At 39.8% G+C, this 24,132-nt stretch overlaps 1 protein-coding gene across 1 annotated transcript in view; it reads left to right on the forward strand.

Moving 5' to 3' along the window:
• LOC133129468 (nesprin-3-like) overlaps positions 1–24,132 on the forward strand; it is a 529,943-nt gene that overhangs the window by 9,127 nt on the left and 496,684 nt on the right. The window contains exon 4 of the mRNA XM_061243585.1: positions 970–1,279. Coding sequence (XP_061099569.1) covers positions 970–1,279 — 310 coding nt within the window. The remainder of the gene's footprint in view (positions 1–969; positions 1,280–24,132) is intronic.

Genomic DNA, 24,132 nt, shown 5'->3' on the forward strand with positions numbered 1-24,132 from the left:
GAATTTGCTCTGTGCAATCCATGCCCATGCTTATTCCATGCGCGACACTAATTTATGAGTCACATAAAAAATGTGGCTAAATGTCTTTGTTATAGACCAAGTGGCGCTGATGTAAGAAGTCATCAAAGAATGGTTGATTGTGAATTAAGCATCAAACCACGCCCAGAAGTGGCAATAACAACTAGATATATTGTACTTAAGTGGGTCTATTATACTTTTTGAACTACTTATAGTTTTTTTATTTGAAACTTTGCACCTTACCAACTAATTGGTTGAATATGCAACACTTTTCTGGCCGGATCCAATTGGCATTGTATATTGAATCAATTATCTATTTGACTTCATCTTCCTTGTTGCTTTTATTAACCAAAATACCTATTCGATAGAAGTCAAACACCAAGTGGTGCTGATGTAGTAAACCATAAAATTGGCAATTTATCATCGCTGAATGACCATAACTTATTTTCTGAGCAGTATTATTAAAATCATCATATGAAAGTAAACAGAAAATTGTGTCAGAGTACATATTTTCAGGTTTTTCTCTGCTTTAATGCCAAAGATATGATGCTCCAAATTCAACATAAACCCTAATTTCCAATCGCGAGTGGCTTTTTGGGTGCCACCCCCAATGTTCTTAAGAGCCAATATCTCTAGAATGACAAATCAAATGAGGCAAATGTTTTGCATGTTCTTTATTGAATATATAAAGACCATTTACACTTGTGTGAGTGGTCACCCCCGACCCAATGACCCACACTCTTCCTCGCTGTAAAACTAAAAGGTTTTACGACTGTTGTGTATGTCATTTATCTCAGATGAAATCTTTTGGTATTAGAGCACTGTGGTCTGGGATATAGAATTGTACAGGATGTGTAGATTCTAGTCTTAGAACTGATTCTGGGTCAGTGACCACCTTGAGCACAGAATGGTTTGGAATGTGACTAGTGTAATTTCAATGTCTCCTTGCAGCCGAATCGAATGGGTGTGGCTGCACTGGGCAGAGTATCTGAGAGCTCAGGAGGAATTTGGGAGGTGGCTGTTGAGAATGCAGCGAGCCCTGGATCCCCATCTAGATCTGCAGTTGGGAGTCCGTGAGAAGGTGTGGCACTTGGAGCAGTACCGCGTCTTGCTGGACGATGCCCACGCCCAGGGGCCCTTACTGAAGCGGCTGCTGGAAGAAGCTTCTGATCTGCACGACCGCACTGAGGACCTCAGCGTGGGCCCCAAGGCCCAGGAGAGCCTGTGGGAGGCCTATACCCAAATCAGAGATAAGGCAGAGGTGAGAGCAGGGTAGGTCTACAGAGCACCACCATCCATGTAGGAGACAAGGGTGGGGCTTGATGGGGCTGTGCAACACCTGTGTGCAGATCAGGGAAAGATCAGTGGTTGGGGTTTGGGTGTGCTGGGTATCAGAGAAGAGACAGGGTGTTGGTAGGTGGGGATAGATGGATCATTGCATAAGGGATAATCCAAGATGAGGCGGTCAGCTATCGTGGAATAATGACAGACTTGGAGACAAAGGACCCCCTGATGCGAAGGTCATTATTCCACGATAGCTGACCACCCCGGAGTGAAATATTCAGCTTATTACATGCAAGTAATTTGATATAAAATATTGATATAAGGTGATTTTATAACTTGATTATATAAATTGATTTATTTCTGCCTGTACGTCTGGCTCTCTGTTAAAATAGTTACTCACCTCTTATGGCACATCGCTAGCTAATTAGGAAATGTAATTCTTCTTTAAGTTCAGTTTATCGCAAGTCATAATAAACCTCAATGGGTTTTGCCCAAACAGCAACTGCCATAGAAAGTGCAATCAAATGTACTAACCAACAATAGGTTAAGGTTGTAGGCTAAACTTGTAAAATAGCGTTCTACTGTAGTTGGATCAGCTTTGGAAACTATTATGCTGTTTATCAAGATGAGGACCAAAGTTTTGCCAATTATAGTCAAAGAAGTCATTATGAGACTAAGAAACACAAATACGGTTACAGACATCAACCAAGCCTTAGGCTCACCAAAATCAACTGTTCAGAACATAATTAAGAAGATTAAGAAGAAATAGAGCGCTGATGAGCTTACTAATAGCAAAGGGACTGGTAGGCTAGTGAGCTGAAGATTACTTTGTCATTATGATGGCAAGAGCAAAGTATGGAGGAGAGAAGGAACTGCACAAGATCTAAAGCATACCACCTCATCTGTGAAACACGGTGGTGGGGGTGTTGTGGCCTGGGCATGTATGGCTACCAAAGGCACTGGCTCATTTAAGTTAATTGATGATATAACTGCAGTACAGACCTGGCAGAGCATCAGCTAGAATATGCAACAAAATGGTAAACATGGCTTCTTTCATGTACATTAATGAACCTTACGTTTTCCAACAAATCTGCATCATATTTAAAATGGAACTTTATTTCAAAATTAGGTTAACCAGAGCTCTGTTAGCCCCTTTAGGCAGTACAATTACAGGTTTACATCTATAGTTCAAAGTCCAAATCCTGTAATATAACCTTGTTGGAAAGGGTAGGAAGCCCTGTACAAGAAGTGTGCCATGTTTTACATTAGTTTGGTACTAAAATTACGTAGCAATGCATTTACGCAACAATAACAAGGAGTTCAAGACGATATTTGGTTAGGTATAGTCCCGACAAAACAGTGAAAATGGCTGAACGGATTACGAAATAAACTTTAGCGTTAGTCAGAAAACAGTCATAGCTTCATAACCAGGTGGGATATTTGGTTCCCTAAATATGTCTGTTTCGAATAATTTGCTAAATAAACTTTTATTTCTACCAAACCGAAAATTTTGGCCAGATGTGGAACAAAGTAAGCAAAGAACATTTTTTATTGTTTACATTTATTGTGTTTATTCATGCAACTCCTGAATTGTTCTTATATTGGAACATATATTTTTTGACACAGAGAAATGGAATCAAGTTAGAATATGCCTGGTATCAAGTTAGAATTGCAGTTTAATTACGTCATAGTTTTTTGTATGATATAAATATGCACACAACAATAATTTGAGGTGTCGACGACTCAACCACAAGGGGGCAGAGTGGGTGCATGAACTTTAGCCTACTGTATGCTTGTCAATTTTGCCATGGTAGCTAAGTTTGTTAGCCTGGGCTGAATTATATTACCATGTGATTGTGTATATTCTTTATCTTACGGACGTTTTAGTTATCGTCAGATTTATGTGATGTAATTGTTTGTCACTATAGTAGCCTAGCCTATCAATCTAACTCTTTGACTTTTGGGAAGCAGTGTTATCCGTCTATTTTACATGTCATCTTAAGTTTTATCCTGATTGGTTTTTACCATTTTCTATACCAAAATAACAATTGAGAGCTTGTGTATTCTGTCTATTGACATAAACAGCAATAACAGTAGGTAATGTTACAATTTGGATTTAGGCTATGCTCACTTGCTTCAAATTCAATGCTTTATCAGTATCGTATTAACTTATTTAAAAAAACCACATTTTAAGAACCCTTTATGGACTTAATTTAATTGTCAGATGAATGAATATAAGTCATGAAATCTGTGAATATGCTGCTGTTAACAACTTTGTTACAGACGGGGTTAAGTTCAAGTTCAAGTTCAAGTTACTTTATTTGTACCCGTAGGTAAATTTGTTTGCAGAGAGAGTCACACAATACTTAAAAACACATGAAATACAACAAGCGTATAAAGTGCAGGGTGCAAAAAGTGCTCAGGGGTTCCAATCCTCCAGTGGATCGGTAAATACAAAGCAGAATAGACGCATCAGACAGTGGAAAGCTTATCAGCGCTCTGACTTGTTCCACTCAATAATGGCTGCTGGAACAAAGCTATTTCTATAGCGCTTAGTTCTGCACTTTGGGACGGCAAGTCTCCACCCAGAAGGGAGAAGCCGGAATTCACTGTGCAGAGGGTGGAACTCATCATTTATGATTGAGCTGGATATTCGCTGTAGCTGCCTGATGTATAGAAACTCAGGATTAAGCTGTTGCTCCCCCCCGATCAATTTACTAGACCATTTCACAATCTGGTTCAAAGAGTTTCTGTTCTTCAAAGAAAGATTACCAAACCATGACACCAAAGAAAAAGACATGACGGACTCAATAAAAGCACGATAAAATAGGGTCATCATGGTTCTGTCAATATGGAACCGGGACAGTTTTCTCAAACAATATAAACGCTGGTGCCCCTTTTTGCACACAAAAAATCAAAATCAAAATCAATTCGCATATCTTTAGTCTTAGATATGTTTAAATGAAGATAAGATTCCTCACACCATTTGGCGAAGTCATCGATGACTGGACCATGGCCAATTTCAGAATCCTGTAGCAGGCTGACTATGACCGTATCGTCTGCGTACTTTAAAATGGTCCTGTTGTCATATGTGCTCTGACACATATTTGTGTAGAGAATGAATAAAAGTGGTGAAAGCACGCACCCTTGTGGGGAGCCAGTGGATAAGCAGACTTGGTCTGATAGGGTTTCATTTACCCTCACTCTCTGTGTCCTGTTAGTTAAAAAATCAAGGATCCAGCCAACCAGATTGTTGCTTAAGTTGAACTGTTCTAAAAGTCTACTGATTAAAAGTGAGGATGAATGGTATTAAAAGCACTAGAAAAATCCACAAATAAAAGTCTAGCATGAGACCCATTCCCTTCCAAGTGTTTAACCAGCAAGTTAAGGTCACTGTTAAGGTCACTGTGGCATCCTCTACTCCTCTGTGTGGCCTATATGCAAACTGCATGGAGTCAAGTGCATGTTCATCATTTAGGTCTATGGCAAAGTGCTGGTTCTCCTCCAGTTTGTGACTCAGTTCTTGAATTTCCCTGCTAAAATCAAAAGTATCAAAACGATTATAAAAACAGTTAAGAGCATTAGCAAATTCAATATCAGAATTGAAACCGTCTAGTGTGGCCTGACGGCCGCTCTTTGAATCTTTAAGGCCTGCTATGCTTTTCATGCTTGACCAAGCTGAACCAAGGTTATTTGCAGCCATCTTATTTTCTAGTTCAGATTTATAATTTTGTTTCGCTCTTAAAATGTCCAATTTCAGTTCCTTGGTAGCTATGTGCAGGTCAGCGGCTACTCCCTGTTTAAAAGCAAGTCTCTTTTTCTGTAAATTGGACTTAACAGATTTGGTCACCCAAGGTTTGTTATTGGGGTAAATCTTGACTCGTTTACAGGGAATAATCATATCCCTACAGAAGGCAGTATATGAGCATGTTACATCCACAAATTTATCTAAGTCATCACATGACTCCTTAAACAAGTCCTCATCAGTGCACTTGTAGCATTCCTGCAGGCGGAGGACAGCTTCATCAGTCCAGACCTTTATCTCCTTTGTTTGCGCTTTCTCCCTTTTTAAAACAGTTGTATATGTGGGCAGTAGATGCACGCAGTTGTGGTCAGACGATCCCAGTTGAGGAAGTGGGAATGATTTGTAGGCATCTTTTACTGACCCATAACAGAGATCTAATGTCTTATCCCGCCTGGTTGGACAGGAGACATATTGATAAAAGTTCCTTAGTGTCTTTTTAAGGGAGACATGATTAAAATCGCCCATTATGAAGTTTGGTGCCTCGGGTGAAATTGACTGCAACTTTTGCACTATGTCAAAGATGAGCATGAGACGGCTTAGAACTATGAGCACTTCACACGGTCACTTATAAAGTTTTAAACACATAAAACAAGTGTAAAACACCACACGGAAAACGCCAAACTCTCTCTGCTGGTCGCAGCGTGCGCATGCGCCCCCATCTGTAGACCAGAAAACGTATGCACTCTGTGCATATTTGCCTGATATATTATAAGACCAGGTCTGTTTTACCATAGGAGGCTGGTCTAATGATTTTACTTTCATGCCATTACTTTCATTACCTTCATTACTTTCATGATATTTTCTAATGTAACGGTAAACTTGCATTTTATATGCCAATGCATGGGACAATCGTGGTGGTGATATTATCGTGTCCATTTTACGCTGAAAGCAGGGAATTTTAGCTTTCAATATCTGATGGATAAATAGCCTAATGATAATGTTTTGCTTTATTTATTTTAATGTAGATAGCACAAAGTGGAAAGCGAAGTTCGGTTTGCTGGTAGTGTCAATTTGCGTGCCAACAAATAAACATGGATGAAGAAACACCATAGAATTAGCCGATTTACAGATTTAAAACACAGAATTTAGATTTAAAATGCACAGAAATTATTTGACAACTATAGTACTGTCGCATTCAATTCCATGTGGTGTTTGCATTCTTAACCCTCTGAAATGGCCGCAGACTGCTTGCTTGTACGACTGTAGCTTGTGGATTGAATGTAAACAGCGTATTGTAATATTTCATGCAATATTTGTGCAATGATGTATTGCTTTGTTTATTTTTATGTAGATACAGCATAGTGGAAAGCTACGTTCAGTTTGCTGGTAGTTTGAATTTGCGTGTCAACGCGTAAACACGGATCTTCTGTGAACCTTAAGAAACGACACAATGTTACAATAAGCCATCAGTCAACCAACAGCTACAGTAATTATTTATTTTAACCCCTTATTGGCTTGCTCGAACTACTGAAGCTAGTCGATTGTTTAGAACCACAATAACACGTCTGGTGAAGAACATGTATTAATTTGAGCTCACGATTTCAGCTTCAAAAAAAAAATATTGGTTATCGGTTATCAATTTCTTTTAACTGGTTACAAATCAGTTTCGGTTAAACGGTAAACCATTTAACCGTTCACACCCATAGCCACATTCAAGTCCAGAAATTACCAGAAGCATCTGGGTCATCTCAAACATACGAAACCGACAGCATGGCAGCTTGCAACACGGCAGGCGCCGGCCGGGAAACAGGACCCTCAGTACTATACCATGACTTATCTCATGTGCTAAGTCAGTCTTGTTGTAGATTTCCTTTAGGCAGACATTTACAGGTTTAGTAAAGATCACCACCAGGGCACAGTGTGGCTTTCAGACCAGGTAACTGTTTAGCTAATGAATGGGAAATACTGTAGAGGTATGTCTGGTATTTTGCATGTCAAGAGGAGTGTCAGGGGAGGAATGTCCATTGTTTTTGCTAGGTAGGACAAGGAGTAAGCAGAACAATGCAGAGATACCCAGAGCATAGGTGACTTAGTTAAGTGCATTTTAAGATTTAAAAAAATAAAAACTAAACTGTCAGACACTGCACCTGAGGCAACCTTTTTCAACATAATTAGGGCCCAAGCACCGAAGGGTGCGAAGGACCCAATTGTTATTGGAAGGATTATTAGGGCCCAAGCACCGTAGGGTGCGAAGGACCCTATTGTTATTGTAAAGATTATTATTAGGGCCCAAGCACCATAGGGTGCGAAGGACCCAATTGTTATTGGAAGGATTATTAGGGCCCAAGCACCGTAGGGTGCGAAGGACCCTATTGTTATTGTAAAGATTATTATTAGGGCCCAAGCACCATAGGGTGCGAAGGACCCTATTGTTATTGTAAAGATTATTATTATTATTAGGGCCCAAGCACCGTAGGGTGCGAAGGACCCTATTGTTATTGGAAGGATTATTATTATTATTATTAGGGCCCAAGCACCGTAGGGTGCGAAGGACCCTATTGTTATTGGAAGGATTATTAGTGCCCAAGCACCGTAGGGTGCGAAGGACCCTATTGTTATTGGAAGGATTATTATTATTATTATTAGGGCCCAAGCACCGTAGGGTGCGAAGGACCCTATTGTTATTGGAAGGATTATTAGTGCCCAAGCACCGTAGGGTGCGAAGGACCCTATTGTTATTGGAAGGATTATTATTATTATTATTAGGGCCCAAGCACCGTAGGGTGCGAAGGACCCTATTGTTATTGGAAGGATTATTATTATTATTATTAGGGCCCAAGCACCGTAGGGTGCGAAGGACCCTATTGTTATTGGAAGGATTATTATTATTTTTATTAGGGCCCAAGCACCGTAGGGTGCGAAGGACCCTATTGTTATTGTAAAGATTATTATTAGGGCCCAAGCACCATAGGGTGCGAAGGACCCTATTGTTATTGGAAGGTTTATTATTATTATTAGGGCCCAAGCACCGTAGGGTGCGAAGGACCCTATTGTTATTGTAAAGATTATTATTAGGGCCCAAGCACCGCAGGGTGCGAAGGACCCTATTGTTATTGGAAGGATTATTATTATTAGGGCCCAAGCACCGTAGGGTGCGAAGGACCCTATTGTTATTGGAAGGATTATTATTAGGTCCCAAGCACCGTAGGGTGCGAAGGACCCTATTGTTATTGGAAGGATTATTAGTGCCCAAGCACCGTAGGGTGCGAAGGACCCTATTGTTATTGGAAGGATTATTATTATTATTATTAGGGCCCAAGCACCGTAGGGTGCGAAGGACCCTATTGTTATTGGAAGGATTATTATTATTATTAGGGCCCAAGCACCATAGGGTGCGAAGGACCCTATTGTTATTGGAAGGATTATTATTATTATTAGGGCCCAAGCACCGTAAGGTGCGAAGGACCCTATTGTTATTGTAAAGATTATTATTAGGGCCTAAGCACCGTAGGGTGCGAAGGACCCTATTGTTATTGGAAGGATTATTATTATTTTTATTAGGGCCCAAGCACCGTAGGGTGCGAAGGACCCTATTGTTATTGTAAAGATTATTATTAGGGCCCAAGCACCATAGGGTGCGAAGGACGCTATTGTTATTGGAAGGTTTATTATTATTATTAGGGCCCAAGCACCGTAGGGTGCGAAGGACCCTATTGTTATTGGAAGGATTTTTAGGGCCCAAGCACCGTAGGGTGCGAAGGACCCTATTGTTATTGGAAGGATTATTATTATTATTATTAGGGCCCAAGCACCGTAGGGTGCGAAGGACCCTATTGTTATTGTAAAGATTATTATTATTATTATTATTATTATTATTATTATTATTATTAGGGCCCAAGCACCGTAGGGTGCGAAGGACCCTAATGTTATTGGAAGGATTATTATTATTATTATTAGGGCCCAAGCACCGTAGGGTGCGAAGGACCCTATTGTTATTGTAAAGATTATTATTATTATTAGGGCCCAAGCACCGTAGGGTGCGAAGGACCCTATTGTTATTGGAAGGATTATTATTATTATTATTATTATTAGTAGGGCCCAAGCACCGTAGGGTGCGAAGGACCCTATTGTTATTGTAAAGATTATTATTATTATTATTATTATTATTACTATTATTAGGGCCCAAGCACCGTAGGGTGCGAAGGACCCTATTGTTATTGGAAGGATTATTATTATTAGGGCCCAAGCACCGTAGGGTGCGAAGGACCCTATTGTTATTGGAAGGATTATTATTAGGGCCCAAGCACCGTAGGGTGCGAAGGACCCTATTGTTATTGTAAAGATTATTATTATTATTAGGGCCCAAGCACCGTAGGGTGCGAAGGACCCTATTGTTATTGTAAAGATTATTATTATTATTATTATTATTATTATTATTATTAGGGCCCAAGCACCGTAGGGTGCGAAGGACCCTATTGTTATTGTAAAGATTATTATTATTATTATTAGGGCCCAAGCACCGTAGGGTGCGAAGGACCCTATTGTTATTGGAAGGATTATTATTATTATTAGGGCCCAAGCACCGTAGGGTGCGAAGGACCCTATTGTTATTGGAAGGATTATTATTATTATTATTATTATTATTATTATTATTATTATTATTATTATTATTATTATTCTTTCTCTTCCGTCAAATGGGCATTTTTGAGGGCCTTGCCATGGCTAAAAAGTCTTGAAATTTTGCAGACACATCAGAAGTGGTGGCCGTCAGGATCTATCAGATGCTCAGACCTGGGTGTGGCCGAGGGACTCCACAGCGCCCCCTATTGCGCTGACCCCCCCCCCCCATTGCATTGTTGTCTATTGTGGGCAGGCACTTTGAACTACATGAAACTAATTTGGTAACCATGTGTGGCTCCTCAATTCAAACACATTTCTCATTCGCATTGATGCAAATATGCGAACAGGAAGTGAGCTATTTTGGATTTTGTGTGTTTTACACGTACTACACTTTTACGTACTCCTCCTAGGGGGTTCATCGCATTCACACCAACTGTGGTCAGAATGGTCTCAGGATAGTCATGATGCTAAATTGCCAGGATATTTTCGATAGCTCAAACGGGATGGTAATGGCGAGGCGTGCAATTTTTATGTCACGCCGCGCCAACAGGAAGTGGTCATAATTTCATGGTCTACATCGTCTGATCTGGCTGATATTTTAGAAATATGTTTAGTGTTGAACTGTAATCACATCCATATCCCAAGAACGGGTAATTGTTATAGCGCCACCATCTGGCAACAGGAAGTGAGGTCTTTATCATATTTGTATGCCTTCCTGCTAGGGCATTCATCACATTCACACGGAATGTGGTCAGCATGATCTTAGGATAGTCATGACCATAAGCTGTGAAGGGATTTTTGATATCTCAAACGGTATGGAAATGGCGAGTCGTACAGTACACATATTTCGTGCAAAAAAATGACTTTTTTTTCGACATCGTCCGATCTGGCTGATATTTTACAAATATGTTCACTGTTGGAGTACAATATGAAATATATACATATCAATCGGGGCGTGGCTAGACAGCGCCCCCTATAATTATTATTCTCTTTTTTTTCAATGTATTTAGCATTTTTGAGGTGCTTGCCATGGATGGAAACTCACGGAATTTTGCACACACATGAGAAGTGTTGGCTGTCAGGACGTATCAGATGCTCAGACCTGGGCGTGGCCGAGGGACTCCACAGCGCCCCCTAATGCTTTGTCTTCTATTGTGGACAGGCACTTTGAGCTACCTTCACCTAATTTGGTATGCATGTGGGGCTCCTCTGGACAAACACATTTCTCTTTCGCATCGAATCAAATATGTGAACAGGAAGTCAGCCATTTTGAATTTTGTGCATTTTACACGTACTACACTTTTAAGTACTCCTCCTAGGGGGTTCATTGCATTCACACGAAATGTGGTCAAAGTGGTCTCAGGATAGTCCTGATACTAATTCCAAAGGATATTTTTGATATCTCAAACGGTATGGTCATGGCGAGGCGTACAATTTTCATGTCACGCCGTGCCAACAGGAAGTAGCCATAAATTCATGCTCTACATTGTCTGATCTGGCTGATATTTTACAAATATGTTCACTGTTAGAGTGTAATCACATCCAAATACCAAGAAGAAATCAATGTTATAGCGCCACCATCTGGCAACGGAAGTGAAGTTTTTATCATGTTTGTATGCGTTCCTGCTAGGGTATTCATCACATTCACACCAAATGTAGTCATCATGATCTTAGAATAGTCCTGACCCTAAATGACGAAAGGATTTTTGATATCTCAAACGGTTTGGCAATGGCGAGGCGTATAATACACACGTTACGCCCAAAAACAGGAAGTGAGCTTAATTCCGTTCTACATCATCTGATCGGGCTGATATTTTACAAATATATTCACTTTTGGAGTGCAATCACATCCATATCCACATTCACCTGGGCGTGGCTACACAGCGCCCCCTATGGCTTTTTTCTAATATTGTGGACATATACTTTCACGTAAAATGCACCACGTCTGGTAGCCATAAGGGTCTCCTCAAGACACACACATTTCTCATTTGCATCCCTTAACTTTTCCCAACAGGAAGTGAGCTATTTTGGATTTTGTGTGTTTTTAAGTGTTTTTTAACGTACCAAACTTTGAAATACTCTTCCTAGGGCGTTCATCACATTCACACAAAATGTGGTCAGCATGATATTATAGCCCTGACACACAACTATGAACTGATTTTTAATATCTTGGAATGGTATGGCTCTGGTCAGCCTTAAAATTAACTTGTAATGCTACCCAAACAGTTTATGTTTTAATACAATTATGTATTAAATAATTTCAAAAAGGTATTAAATTCTACATTGCCTGATTTTGAGGCTAACACTTTTCACATATGTTCATTGTTGGAGTGTCATCACATCCATTAAGCAATAATAGTTCGCTATTTTCGCTGGAGACTCATTATATCCAGTCTTAAAACTTCAACGCAAGTCGCAAATGACTCTCCCATTTCTAATACGCGACTGCCATCTACTGGCAAAAGTTGGTATTGCATATATCTTGCAATGACGTTCAATGTTATTTGGTTTAAAAAAAACCGTGTTGTAGCATTTTAAGGACTCAATACAAAACAGCTGTTCGGAAAGTTAGCTTGAAAATCAAGAATCCTTATTAAGGAATTCGAGCCGTTTCTATTTGACTTCATTCGGTTGAAGTGAATGCCGTAACCCAATTAAATGTAATTCGCGTCGGAATACACATAATAGCCTACACTGTCAACGTGAAATAAAAATATATAGAGGTTTAAATCGATCCTATATTGGGACATTTGTTATGATGGCTGGTGCAACGGGCATTTTCGGTACCGTTGACCATAATCGAATGCTAGCATTTATATCATTACACTGACCAAGTCCATTTTTGGTTCCTTTGTGGAAACAGTGAAGTTGTCTACACAATCTGTTCTACTCACAGACTAACTGCGTCGCTGTAACTTCCCCCCATTTCTGATACGGCGATTCAATTTATTGGCAGAAAGTGGTACTTTCATTTTTTTCTTCCTTCAAGTGATTTTTCAACGATAGGTTTTTGTTTTTTTCTAGCGAGTCAGTAGGCATAACGATGTATGATTTACAGCTGCAGCCTACGTGACAAAATGTATTGACAACACCCAGCCCGACGTTTCTTTGCATCTATTTTCATTTTTGAATAGAATATCTGAAATAAATATTAAAGACATTTAATGACTGTCTTTAATTGGCAGGAGAGTAGCATATATTTAAAAAAGTCAAAAGTCAAAAAGAAACGTTAACGTTTGAGATGGCTGTGGTCGAACTCTGTGTTAACATGAGACCGTTATGTTCAACAAAGGTATGGCATGCAGGTCGTTGCGAGATGACGCGCATTGGCTAACAGCAGCCAGCCTGTCCACTGTCTGTGTGAGTCAAAAAACAGGTCAGCTACGTTTGTTTACATGAATAGAAAACTTTCAGTTAAATCGCCAGCTATGTTAGTTTATTTTGCTTGTCATTAAACACGAATTAAGAGAACATACAATTTCGCTAGGAATTTTTGACTTAATATGAAAATACCGGATTGAGGGCAGAGACTTGGCATCTCCTTTAGATTTGGCTGAACAAATGCGTTTCAGGCAGCATAATTACCGGTGAAATGGAAAAGAATGATGCTGGCTAACGAGACGTTTAATGCAATATTATCCGACACTTCGGAGAGAAATTATTTAACCAAGATAAAAGGAAACATACAACTTTTGGCCAATAGATGGGGTACGTGTATAAGAGGGCAGTAGAGCTTAATGGTTCAGACAGTGGATTAAGACATGCAAGGTCCGCGGTTCCATCCCCGGTGCGGCCACAATAAAGTTGAATAGTTTCTTTACGCCAATGGTTTTATTTTGAGTGCATATTTATAACCGAATGACTTCTCAAGCGTAAATTCTGCCTCCCGCTGTAAAATCTATTGAAATTAATTCATCTCTGCTCTCCATACAGGACTGGAGCATATTATTACAATGTGCAAGCAAGAAGTAATTTTTGTTTCATTCTACATTGTCTGATGTGGCAGAAACTTCACACATGTTCATTTTTGGAGTGTAATCTCATCCATATACCAAGAAAGGCTCAATGGCATAGCGCCACCATCTGGCAAAAGGAAGTGGCTTTAATTTACTTGACATCTTCCAATTTGGCTGAAAATGTACAAATATGTTAATTATTGGAGTGTAATCAAATCCATAAACCATACACGGCTCAATATTATAGCGCCACCATCTGGCAACAGGAAGTAGCTTAAATTTTACTTGACATCTTCCAATTTGGCTGAAAATGTACAAATATGTTAATTATTGGAGTGTAATCAAATCCATGAACCATACACGGCTCAATATTATAGCGCCACCATCTGGCAATAGGAAGTGAGGCTTATATCATTGATGCATTCCAATAGCAGCAGCAACATCTTCATTGATCAAAGGGGAATTCCTGTGCACACTATACGTTGTCCAGGAAGGTGATTATTTCCAAAGTGTGTACATATTGTGAAACATGTCATTGGCACAACTATGCCACCAAGGCGGTTGTGCCCATGGTGCTTGGGCCCGTTCATTGCTGCTTGCAGCTATATTTAGGGCCCAAGCACCGTAGGGTGCGAAGGACCCTATTGTTATTGGAAGGATTATTATTAGGGCCCAAGCACCGTAGGGTGCGAAGGACCCTATTGTTATTGGAAGGATTATTATTATTATTATTATTATTATTATTCTTTTTTTTTCAATGTTTTGTGCATTTTTGAGGTGCTTGCCATGGATGAAAACTCACAGAATTTTGCACACACATCAGAAGTGGTGGCTGTCAGGTTGGGTCAGATGCTCAGACCTGGGCGTGGCTGAGGGACTCCACAGCGCCCCCTATCGCATTGTCATCTATTGTGGGCAGGCACTTTGAGCTACCTTCACAAAATTTAGTACGCATATAGCACTCCTCGGTCCAAACACATTTCTCATTCGCATCTAATCAAATATACAAACAGGAAGTCAGCCATTTTGGATTTTGTGCGTTTTACATGTACTGCACTTTTAAGTACTCCTCCTAGGGGGTTCATCACATTCACACCACCTGTGGTCAGAATGGTCTGAGAATATTCATGATGCTAAATTGCCAGGATATTTTTGATAGCTCAAACGGGACGGTCCTGGGGAGGCGTAGAATTTTTATGTCACGCCACGCCAACAGGAAGTGGCCGTAATTTCATGGTTTACATCGTCTGATCTGGCTGATATTTTAGAAATACATTTACTGTTGGAGTATAATCACATCCATATCCCAAGATCGGGTCAATGTTATAGCGCCACCATCTGGCAACAGGAAGTGAGGTCTTTATCATATTTCTATGCCTTCCTGCTAGGGCATTCATCACATTCACACGAAATGTGGTCCGCATGATCTTAGGATAGTCATGACCATAAGCTGTGAAGGGATTTTTGATATCTCAAACGGTATGGAAATGGCGAGTCGTACAGTACACATATTGCGTGCAAAAAAATGACTTTTTTTTCGACATCGTCCGATCTGGCTGATATTTTATGAATATGTTCACTGTTGGAGTACAATATGAAATATATACATATCAATCGGGGCGTGGCTAGACAGCGCCCCCTATAATTATTATTCTCTTTTTTTTCAATGTATTTTGCATTTTTGAGGTGCTTGCCATGGATGAAAACTCACGGAATTTTGCACACACATGAGAAGTGTTGGCTGTCAGGAGGTATCAGATGCTCAGACCTGGTCGTGGCCGAGGGACTCCACAGCGCCCCCTAATGCTTTGTCTTCTATTGTGGACAGGCACTTTGAGCTACCTTCACCTAATTTGGTATGCATGTGGGGCTCCTCTGGACAAACACATTTCTCATTCGCATCGAATCAAATATGTGAACAGGAAGTCAGCCATTTTGAATTTTGTGCATTTTACACGTACTACACTTTTAAGTACTCCTCCTAGGGGGTTCATTGCATTCACACAAAATGTGGTCAAAGTGGTCTCACGATAGTCATGATACTAATTCCAAAGGATATTTTTGATATCTCAAACGGTATGGTCATGGCGAGGCGTACAATTTTCATGTCACGCCGCGCCAACAGGAAGTAGCCATAAATTCATGGTCTACATTGTCTGATCTGGCTGATATTTTACAAATATGTTCACTGTTAGAGTGTAATCACATACAAATACCAAGAAGAAATCAATGTTATAGCGCCACCATCTGGCAACGGAAGTGACGTTTTTATCATGTTTGTATGCGTTCCTGCTAGGGTATTCATCAAATTCACACCAAATGTAGTCATCATGATCTTAGAATAGTCCTGACCCTAAATGACGAAAGGATTTTTGATATCTCAAATGGTTTGGCAATGGCGAGACGTATAATACACACGTTACGCCCAAAAACAGGAAGTGGGCTTAATTCCGTTCTACATCATCTGATCCGGCTGATAGTTTACAAATATATTCACTTTTGGAGTGCAATCACATCCATATCCACATTCATCTGGGCGTGGCTACACAGCGCCCCCTATGGCTTTTTTCTAATATTGTGGACATATACTTTCACGTAAATGCACCACGTCTGGTAGGCATAAGGGTCTCCTCAAGACACACACATTTCTCATTTGCATCCCATAACTTTTCCCAACAGGAAGTGAGCTATTTTGGATTTTGTGTGTTTTTAAGTGTTTTTTCACGTACCAAACTTTGAAATATTCTTCCTAGGGGGTTCATCACATTCACACAAAATGTGGTCAGCATGATATTATAGCCCTGACACACAACTATGAACTGATTTTTAATATCTTGGAATGATATGGCTATGGTCAGCCTTAAAATTAACTTGTAATGCTGCCCAAACAGTTCATGTTTTAATACAATTATGTATTAAATAATTTCAAAAAGGTATTAAATTCTACATTGCCTGATTTTGAGGCTACAACTTTTCACATATGTTCATTGTTGGAGTGTCATCACATCCATTAAGCAATAATAGTTCACTATTTTCGCTGGAGACTCATTATATCCAGTCTTGAAACTTCAACGCAAGTCGCAAATGACTCTCCCATTTCTAATACGCGACTGCCATCTACTGGCAAAAGTTGGTATTGCATATATCTTGCAATGACGTTCAATGTTATTTGGTTTAAAAAAAACCGTGTTGTAGCATTTTAAGGACTCAATACAAAACAGCTGTTCGGAAAGTTAGCTTGAAAACCAAGAAGCCTTATTAAGGAATTCGAGCCGTTTCTATTTGACTTCATTCGGTTGAAGTGAATGCCGTAATGCCGAATGCCGGAATACACATAATAGCCTACACTGTCAACGTGAAATAAAAATATATAGAGGTTTAAATCGATCCTATATTGGGACATTTGTTATGATGGCTGGTGCAACGGGAATTTTCGGTACCGTTGACCATAATCGAATGCTAGCATTTATATCATTACACTGACCAAGTCCTGTTAAAAAGCACATTTTTGGTTCCTTTTTGGAAACAGTGAAGTTGTCTACACAATCTGTTCTACTCACAGACTAACTGCGTCGCTGTAACTTCCCCCCATTTCTGATACGGCGATTCAATTTATTGGCAGAAAGTGGTACTTTCATTTTTTTCTTCCTTCAAGTGATTTTTCAACGATAGGTTTTTGTTTTTTTCTAGCGAGCCAGTAGGCATAACGATGTATGATTTACAGCTGCAGCCTACGTGACAAAATGTATTGACAACACCCAGCCCGACGTTTCTTTGCATCTATTTTCATTACATGAATTGAATAACTAAAATAAATATTAAAGACATTTAAAGACTTAAAGACAGGCTTTAACTGGCAGGAGAGTATCATATTTTTTAAAGATTAACACATGAAGTCAAAAAGAAACTTTAGCGTCGGAGGTGGCTCTGCTCGAACGCTGTGTTAACATGAGACCGTTTTGTTCAACAAAGGTATCACATGCAGGTTGTTGCGAGATGACACGCACGGGCTAACAGCAGCCAGCCAGTCCACTGTCTGTGTGAGTCAAAAAACAGGTCAGCTACGTTGGTTTACATGAATAGAAAACTTTCAGTTAAATCGCCAGCTATGTTAGTTTATTAGGCTTGTCATTAAACACGAATTAAGAGAACATACAATTTCGCTAGGAATGGTAAATTAATATGAAAATACTGTATTGAGGGCAGAGAGTTGGCATCTCTTTTAGATTTGGCTGAACAAATGCGTTTCAGGCAGCATAATTACCAGTGAAATGGAAAAGAATGATGCTGGTTAACTAGACGTTTCGTGCAATATTATCCGACACTTCGTAGAGAAATTATTAAACCAAGATAAAAGGAGACATTTGGCCAATAGATGGCACCCGTGTATAAGCGGGCAGTATAGCGTAATGGTTAGGGCGGTGGATTAAGGCACGCAAATTCAGCCGTTCGATCCCCGCTGCAGCCACAATGAATTTGAATAGTTTCTTGAAGCCAATTGTTTTCATTTTGAGTGCATGTTTATGGCCTAATGACTTTTCAAGCATAAATTGTGCCTCCCCGTGTAAAAACTATGGAAATTAATTAATCTCTGCTCTCCGTTCAGGACTGTAGCATGTTATCACAATGTGCAAGCAAGACGTTATTTTAATTTCATTCTACATTGTCTGATGTGGCTGAAACTTCACACGTTCATTTTTGGAGTGTAATCTCATCCATTTTCCAATAAAGGCTAAATGGCAAAGCGCCACCCGCTGGCAACAGGAAGTGAGCCTTATATTGCATTCTTAAGCATTATTTTTCAATGGGTTCATGACATTCACGGTAAATGTGGTCAGCATGATGCTAGGATGGTCCTGACAAAACAGATTTTTGATTTACTGGGATGATATAGCTATGGTCAGGCACATAAAAAACACATCATGCCAGACAAACAGGAAGTGGTCATACTTAAATTCTCCAATGTCTGATGTGACTGCAACTTTACACAGATGCTCAGTGTTGGAGTGTAATCAAATCCATATTCCAAAAACGACTCAATGTTATAGCAGCATCATCTGGAAACAGGAATTGACCTTAATTTCGCTGAACATCTTCCGATGTGGCTGAAAATGTACAAATATGTTTATTTCTGGAGTGTAATCAAATTCAAAAAACATACACGGATCAATAATATAGCGCCACCATCTGGCAACAGGAAGTGAGGTTTATATCATTGATGCATTCCAATAGCAGCGCCAACATCTTCATTGATCAAAGGGAGCATTGTTGTCTATTGTGGGCAGGCACTTTGAGCTACATGAACCTAATTTGGTTGGCATGTGTGGCTCCTCAATTGAAACACATTTCTCATTCGCATTGATGCAAATATGCGAACAGGAAGTCAGCCATTTTGAATTTTGTGCGTTTTCACATGTACTACACTTTTAAGTACTCCTCCTAGGCGGTTCATCGCATTCACACCAAATGGGGTAAGAATGGTCTCAATATAGTCATGATTCTAAATTGCCAGGATATTTTTGATATCTCAAACGGTATGGTCATGGCGAGGCGTACAGTTTTTATGTCACGCCGCGCCAAAAGGAAGTGGCCATAATTTTGTGGTTTACATCGTTTGATCTGGCTGATATTTCACAAATATGTTCATTGTGTGAGTATACTCACATCCATGTCCCAAGAAGAAGTCAATGTTATAGCGCCACCATCTGGCAACAGGAAGTGAGGTTTTTATCATATTTGTATGCGTTCCTGCTAGGGTATTCATCACATTCACACCAAATGTAGTCAGCATGATCTTAGGATAGTCCTGACCCTAAAAGCCAAACGGATTTTTGATATCTCAAACGGTTTGGCAATGGCGAGGCGTACAATACACACGTTACGAGCGAAAACAGGAAGTGGGCTTAATTCCGTTCTACATCGTCTGATTGGGCTGATATTTTACAGATATATTCACTTTTGGAGTGCAATCACATCCTTATCCACATACATCTGGGCGTGGCTACGCAGCGCCCCCTATGGTTCTTTTCTAATATTGTGGACATATACTTTCACGTAAATTCACCGAATATGGTATGCATATGGGTCTCCTCAAGACACACACATTTCTCTTTTGCATCCCTTAACTTTTCCAAACAGGAAGTGAGCTATTCTGGATTTTGTGTGTTTTTAAGTGTTTTTACACGTACCAAACTCTGAAATACTCCTCCTAGGGGGTTCATCACATTCACACCAAATGTGGTGAGAATGGTCTCAGGATAATCCTGATGCTAAATTGAAAGGATATTTCTGATAGGTCAAACGGTACGGCTATGGCGAGGCGTACAATTTGAGGTCTCGCTGCGGCAACAGGAAGTGGTCGTAATTTCATTCTAGATGGTCTGATCTGGTTGATATTACACAGATATGTTCGTTGTGGGAGTGTAATCACATCCATATCCCAAAAATGACTCAATGTTATCGTGCCACCATCTGGCAACAGGAAGTGGCCTTAATTTTACTCGACATCTTTCGATGTGGCCGAAAATTTAGAAATATGTATATTGTTGGAGTGTAATTAAATCCATATTCCAAAAATGACTCAATGTTATAGCGCCACCATCTGGAAACTTGAACATTGAATAAACTTAATATCACTCAACATCTTCCGATGTGGCTGAAAATTTTGAAATAGGTTTATTATTGGAGTGTAATCAAATTCAAAAACCATACACGGCTCAATATTATAGCGCCACCATCTAGAAACAGGAAGTGAGTGTTATATCATTGATGCATTCCAATAGCAACACCAACATCTTCATTGATCAAAGGGGAATTCCTGTGCACACTATACGTTGCCAAGGAAGGTGATTATTTCAAAGTGCGTACATATTGTTAAACATGTCATTGGCACAACTATGCCACCAAGGCGGTTGCGCCCATGGTGCTTTGGCCCGTTCATTGCTGCTTGCAGCTATATTTATTATTATTATTAGGGCCCAAGCACCGTAGGGTGCGAAGGACCCTATTGTTATTGGAAGGATTATTATTATTATTATTATTATTATTAGGGCCCAAGCACCGTAGGGTGCGAAGGACCCTATTGTTATTGGAAGGATTATTATTATTATTATTATTATTATTATTATTCTTTTTTTTTCAATGTTTTGTGCATTTTTGAGGTGCTTGCCATGGATGAAAACTCACAGAATTTTGCACACACATCAGAAGTGGTGGCTGTCAGGTTGTCTCAGATGCTCAGACCTGGGCGTGGCTGAGGGACTCCACAGCGCCCCCTATTGCATTGTCATCTATTGTGGGCAGGCACTTTGAGCTACCTTCACAAAATTTAGTAGGCATATAGCACTCCTCGGTCCAAACACATTTCTCATTCGCATCTAATCAAATATACAAACAGGAAGTCAGCCATTTTGGATTTTGTGCGTTTTACACGTACTGCACTTTTAAGTACTCCTCCTAGGGGGTTCATCACATTCACACCACCTGTGGTCAGAATGGTCTCAGGATATTCATGATGCTAAATTGGCAGGATATTTTTGATAGCTCAAACGGGACGGTCCTGGGGAGGCGTATAATTTTTATGTCACGCCACGCCAACAGGAAGTGGCCGTAATTTCATGGTCTACATCGTCTGATCTGGCTGATATTTTAGAAATACGTTTATTGTTGGAGGCTAATCACATCCATATCCCAAGAACGGGTCAATGTTATAGCGCCACCATCTGGCAACAGGAAGTGAGGTCTTCATCATATTTGAATGCCTTCCTGCTAGGGCATTCATCACATTCACACGAAATGTGGTCAGCATGATCTTAGGATAGTCATAACGATAAGCTGTGAAGGGATTTTTGATATCTCAAACGGTATGGAAATGGCGAGTCGTAAAGTACACATATTGCGTGCAAAAAAATGACTTTTTTTTCGACATCGTCCGATCTGGCTGATATTTTACATATATGTTCACTGTTGGAGTACAATATGAAATATGTACATATCAATCGGGGCGTGGCTAGACAGCGCCCCCTATAATTATTATTCTCTTTTTTTTCAATGTATTTTGCATTTTTGAGGTGCTTGCCATGGATGAAAACTCACAGAATTTTGCACACACATGAGAAGTGTTGGCTGTCAGGATGTATCAGATGCTCAGACCTGGGCGTCGCCGAGGGACTCCACAGCGCCCCCTAATGCTTTGTCTTCTATTGTGGACAGGCACTTTGAGCTACCTTCACCTAATTTAGTAGGCATGTGGGCCTCCTCTGGACAAACACATTTCTCTTTCGCATCCAAGCAAATATGTGAACAGGAAGTCAGCCATTTTGAATTTTGTGCATTTTACACGTACTACACTTTTAAGTACTCCTCCTAGGGGGTTCATTGCATTCACACGAAATGTGGTCTCTGCGGTCTCAGGATAGTCATGATACTAATTCCAAAGGATATTTTTGATATCTCAAACGGTATAGTCATGGCGAGGCGTACAAGTTTCATGTCACGCCGCGCCAACAGGAAGTAGCCATAAATTCATGGTCTACATTGTCTGATCTGGCTGATATTTTACAAATATGTTCACTGTTAGAGTATAATCACATCCAAATACCAAGAAGAAATCAATGTTATAGCGCCACCATCTGGCAACGGAAGTGAGGTTTTTTTCATGTTTGTATGCGTTCCTGCTAGAGTATTCATCACATTCACACTAAATGTAGTCATCATGATCGTAGAATAGTCCTGACCCTAAATGACGAAAGGATTTTTGATATCTCAAACGGTTTGGCAATGGCGAGGCGTATAATACACACGTTACGCCCAAAAACAGGAAGTGAGCTTAATTCCGTTCTACATCATCTGATCGGGCTGATATTTTGCAAATATATTCACTTTTGGAGTGCAATCACATCCATATCCACATTCATCTGGGCGTGGCTACACAGCGCCCCCTATGGCTTTTTTTTAATATTGTGGACACATACTTTCACGTAAATGCACCACGTCTGGTAGGCATAAGGGTCTCCTCAAGACACACACATTTCTCATTTGCATCCCTTAACTTTTCCCAACAGGAAGTGAGCTATTTTGGATTTTGTGTGTTTTTAAGTGTTTTTTAACGTACCAAACTTTGAAATACTCTTCCTAGGGGGTTCATCACATTCACACAAAATGTGGTCAGCATGATATTATAGCCCTGACACACAACTATAAACTGATTTTTAATATCTTGGAATGGTATGGCTATGGTCAGCCTTAAAATTAACTTGTAATGCTGCCCAAACAGTTCATGTTTTAATACAATTATGTATTAAATAATTTCAAAAAGGTATTAAATTCTACATTGCCTGATTTTGAGGCTACAACTTTTCACATATGTTCATTGTTGGAGTGTCATCACATCCATTAAGCAATAATAGTTCACTATTTTCGCTGGAGACTCATTATATCCAGTCTTAAAACTTCAACGCAAGTCGCAAATGACTCTCCCATTTCTAATACGCGACTGCCATCTACTGGCAAAAGTTGGTATTGCATATATCTTGCAATGACGTTCAATGTTATTTGGTTTAAAAAAAACCGTGTTGTAGCATTTTAAGGACTCAATACAAAACAGCTGTTCGGAAAGTTAGCTTGAAAATCAAGAAGCCTTATTAAGGAATTCGAGCCGTTTCTATTTGACTTCATTCGGTTGAAGTGAATGCCGTAACCCAATTAAATGTAATTCGCGTCGGAATACACATAATAGCCTACACTGTCAACGTGAAATAAAAATATATAGAGGTTTAAATCGATCCTATATTGGGACATTTGTTATGATGGCTGGTGCAACGGGCATTTTCGGTACCGTTGACCATAATCGAATGCTAGCATTTATATCATTACACTGACCAAGTCCTGTTAAAAAGCACATCACCTTTGTGGAAACAGTGAAGTTGTCTACACAATCTATTCTACTCACAGACTAACTGCGTCGCTGTAACTTCCCCCCATTTCTGATACGGGGATTCCATTTATTGGCAGAAAGTGGAACTTTTATATTTTTCTTCCTTCAAGTGATTTTTCAACGATAGGTTTTTGTTTTTTTTCTAGCGAGCCAGTAGGCATAACGATGTATGATTTACAGCTGCAGCCTACGTGACAAAATGTATTGACAACACCCAGCCCGACGTTTCTTTGCATCTATTTTCATTACATGAATTGAATAACTAAAATAAATATTAAAGACATTTAAAGACTTAAAGACAGGCTTTAACTGGCAGGATAGTATCATATTTTCAAAAGATTAACACATGAAGTCAAAAAGAAACTTTAGCGTCTGAGGTGGCTCTGCTCGAACGCTGTGTTAACATGAGACCGTTTAGTTCAACAAAGATATCACATGCAGGTCGTTGCGAGATGACACGCACGGGCTAACAGCAGCCAGCCAGTCCACTGTCTGTGTGAGTCAAAAAACAGGTCAGCTACGTTGGTTTACATGAATAGAAAACTTTCAGTTAAATCGCCAGCTATGTTAGTTTA

This window comes from Conger conger, chromosome 5 (genome assembly GCF_963514075.1).
Source record: "Conger conger chromosome 5, fConCon1.1, whole genome shotgun sequence".
Classification (NCBI taxonomy): domain Eukaryota; kingdom Metazoa; phylum Chordata; class Actinopteri; order Anguilliformes; family Congridae; genus Conger; species Conger conger.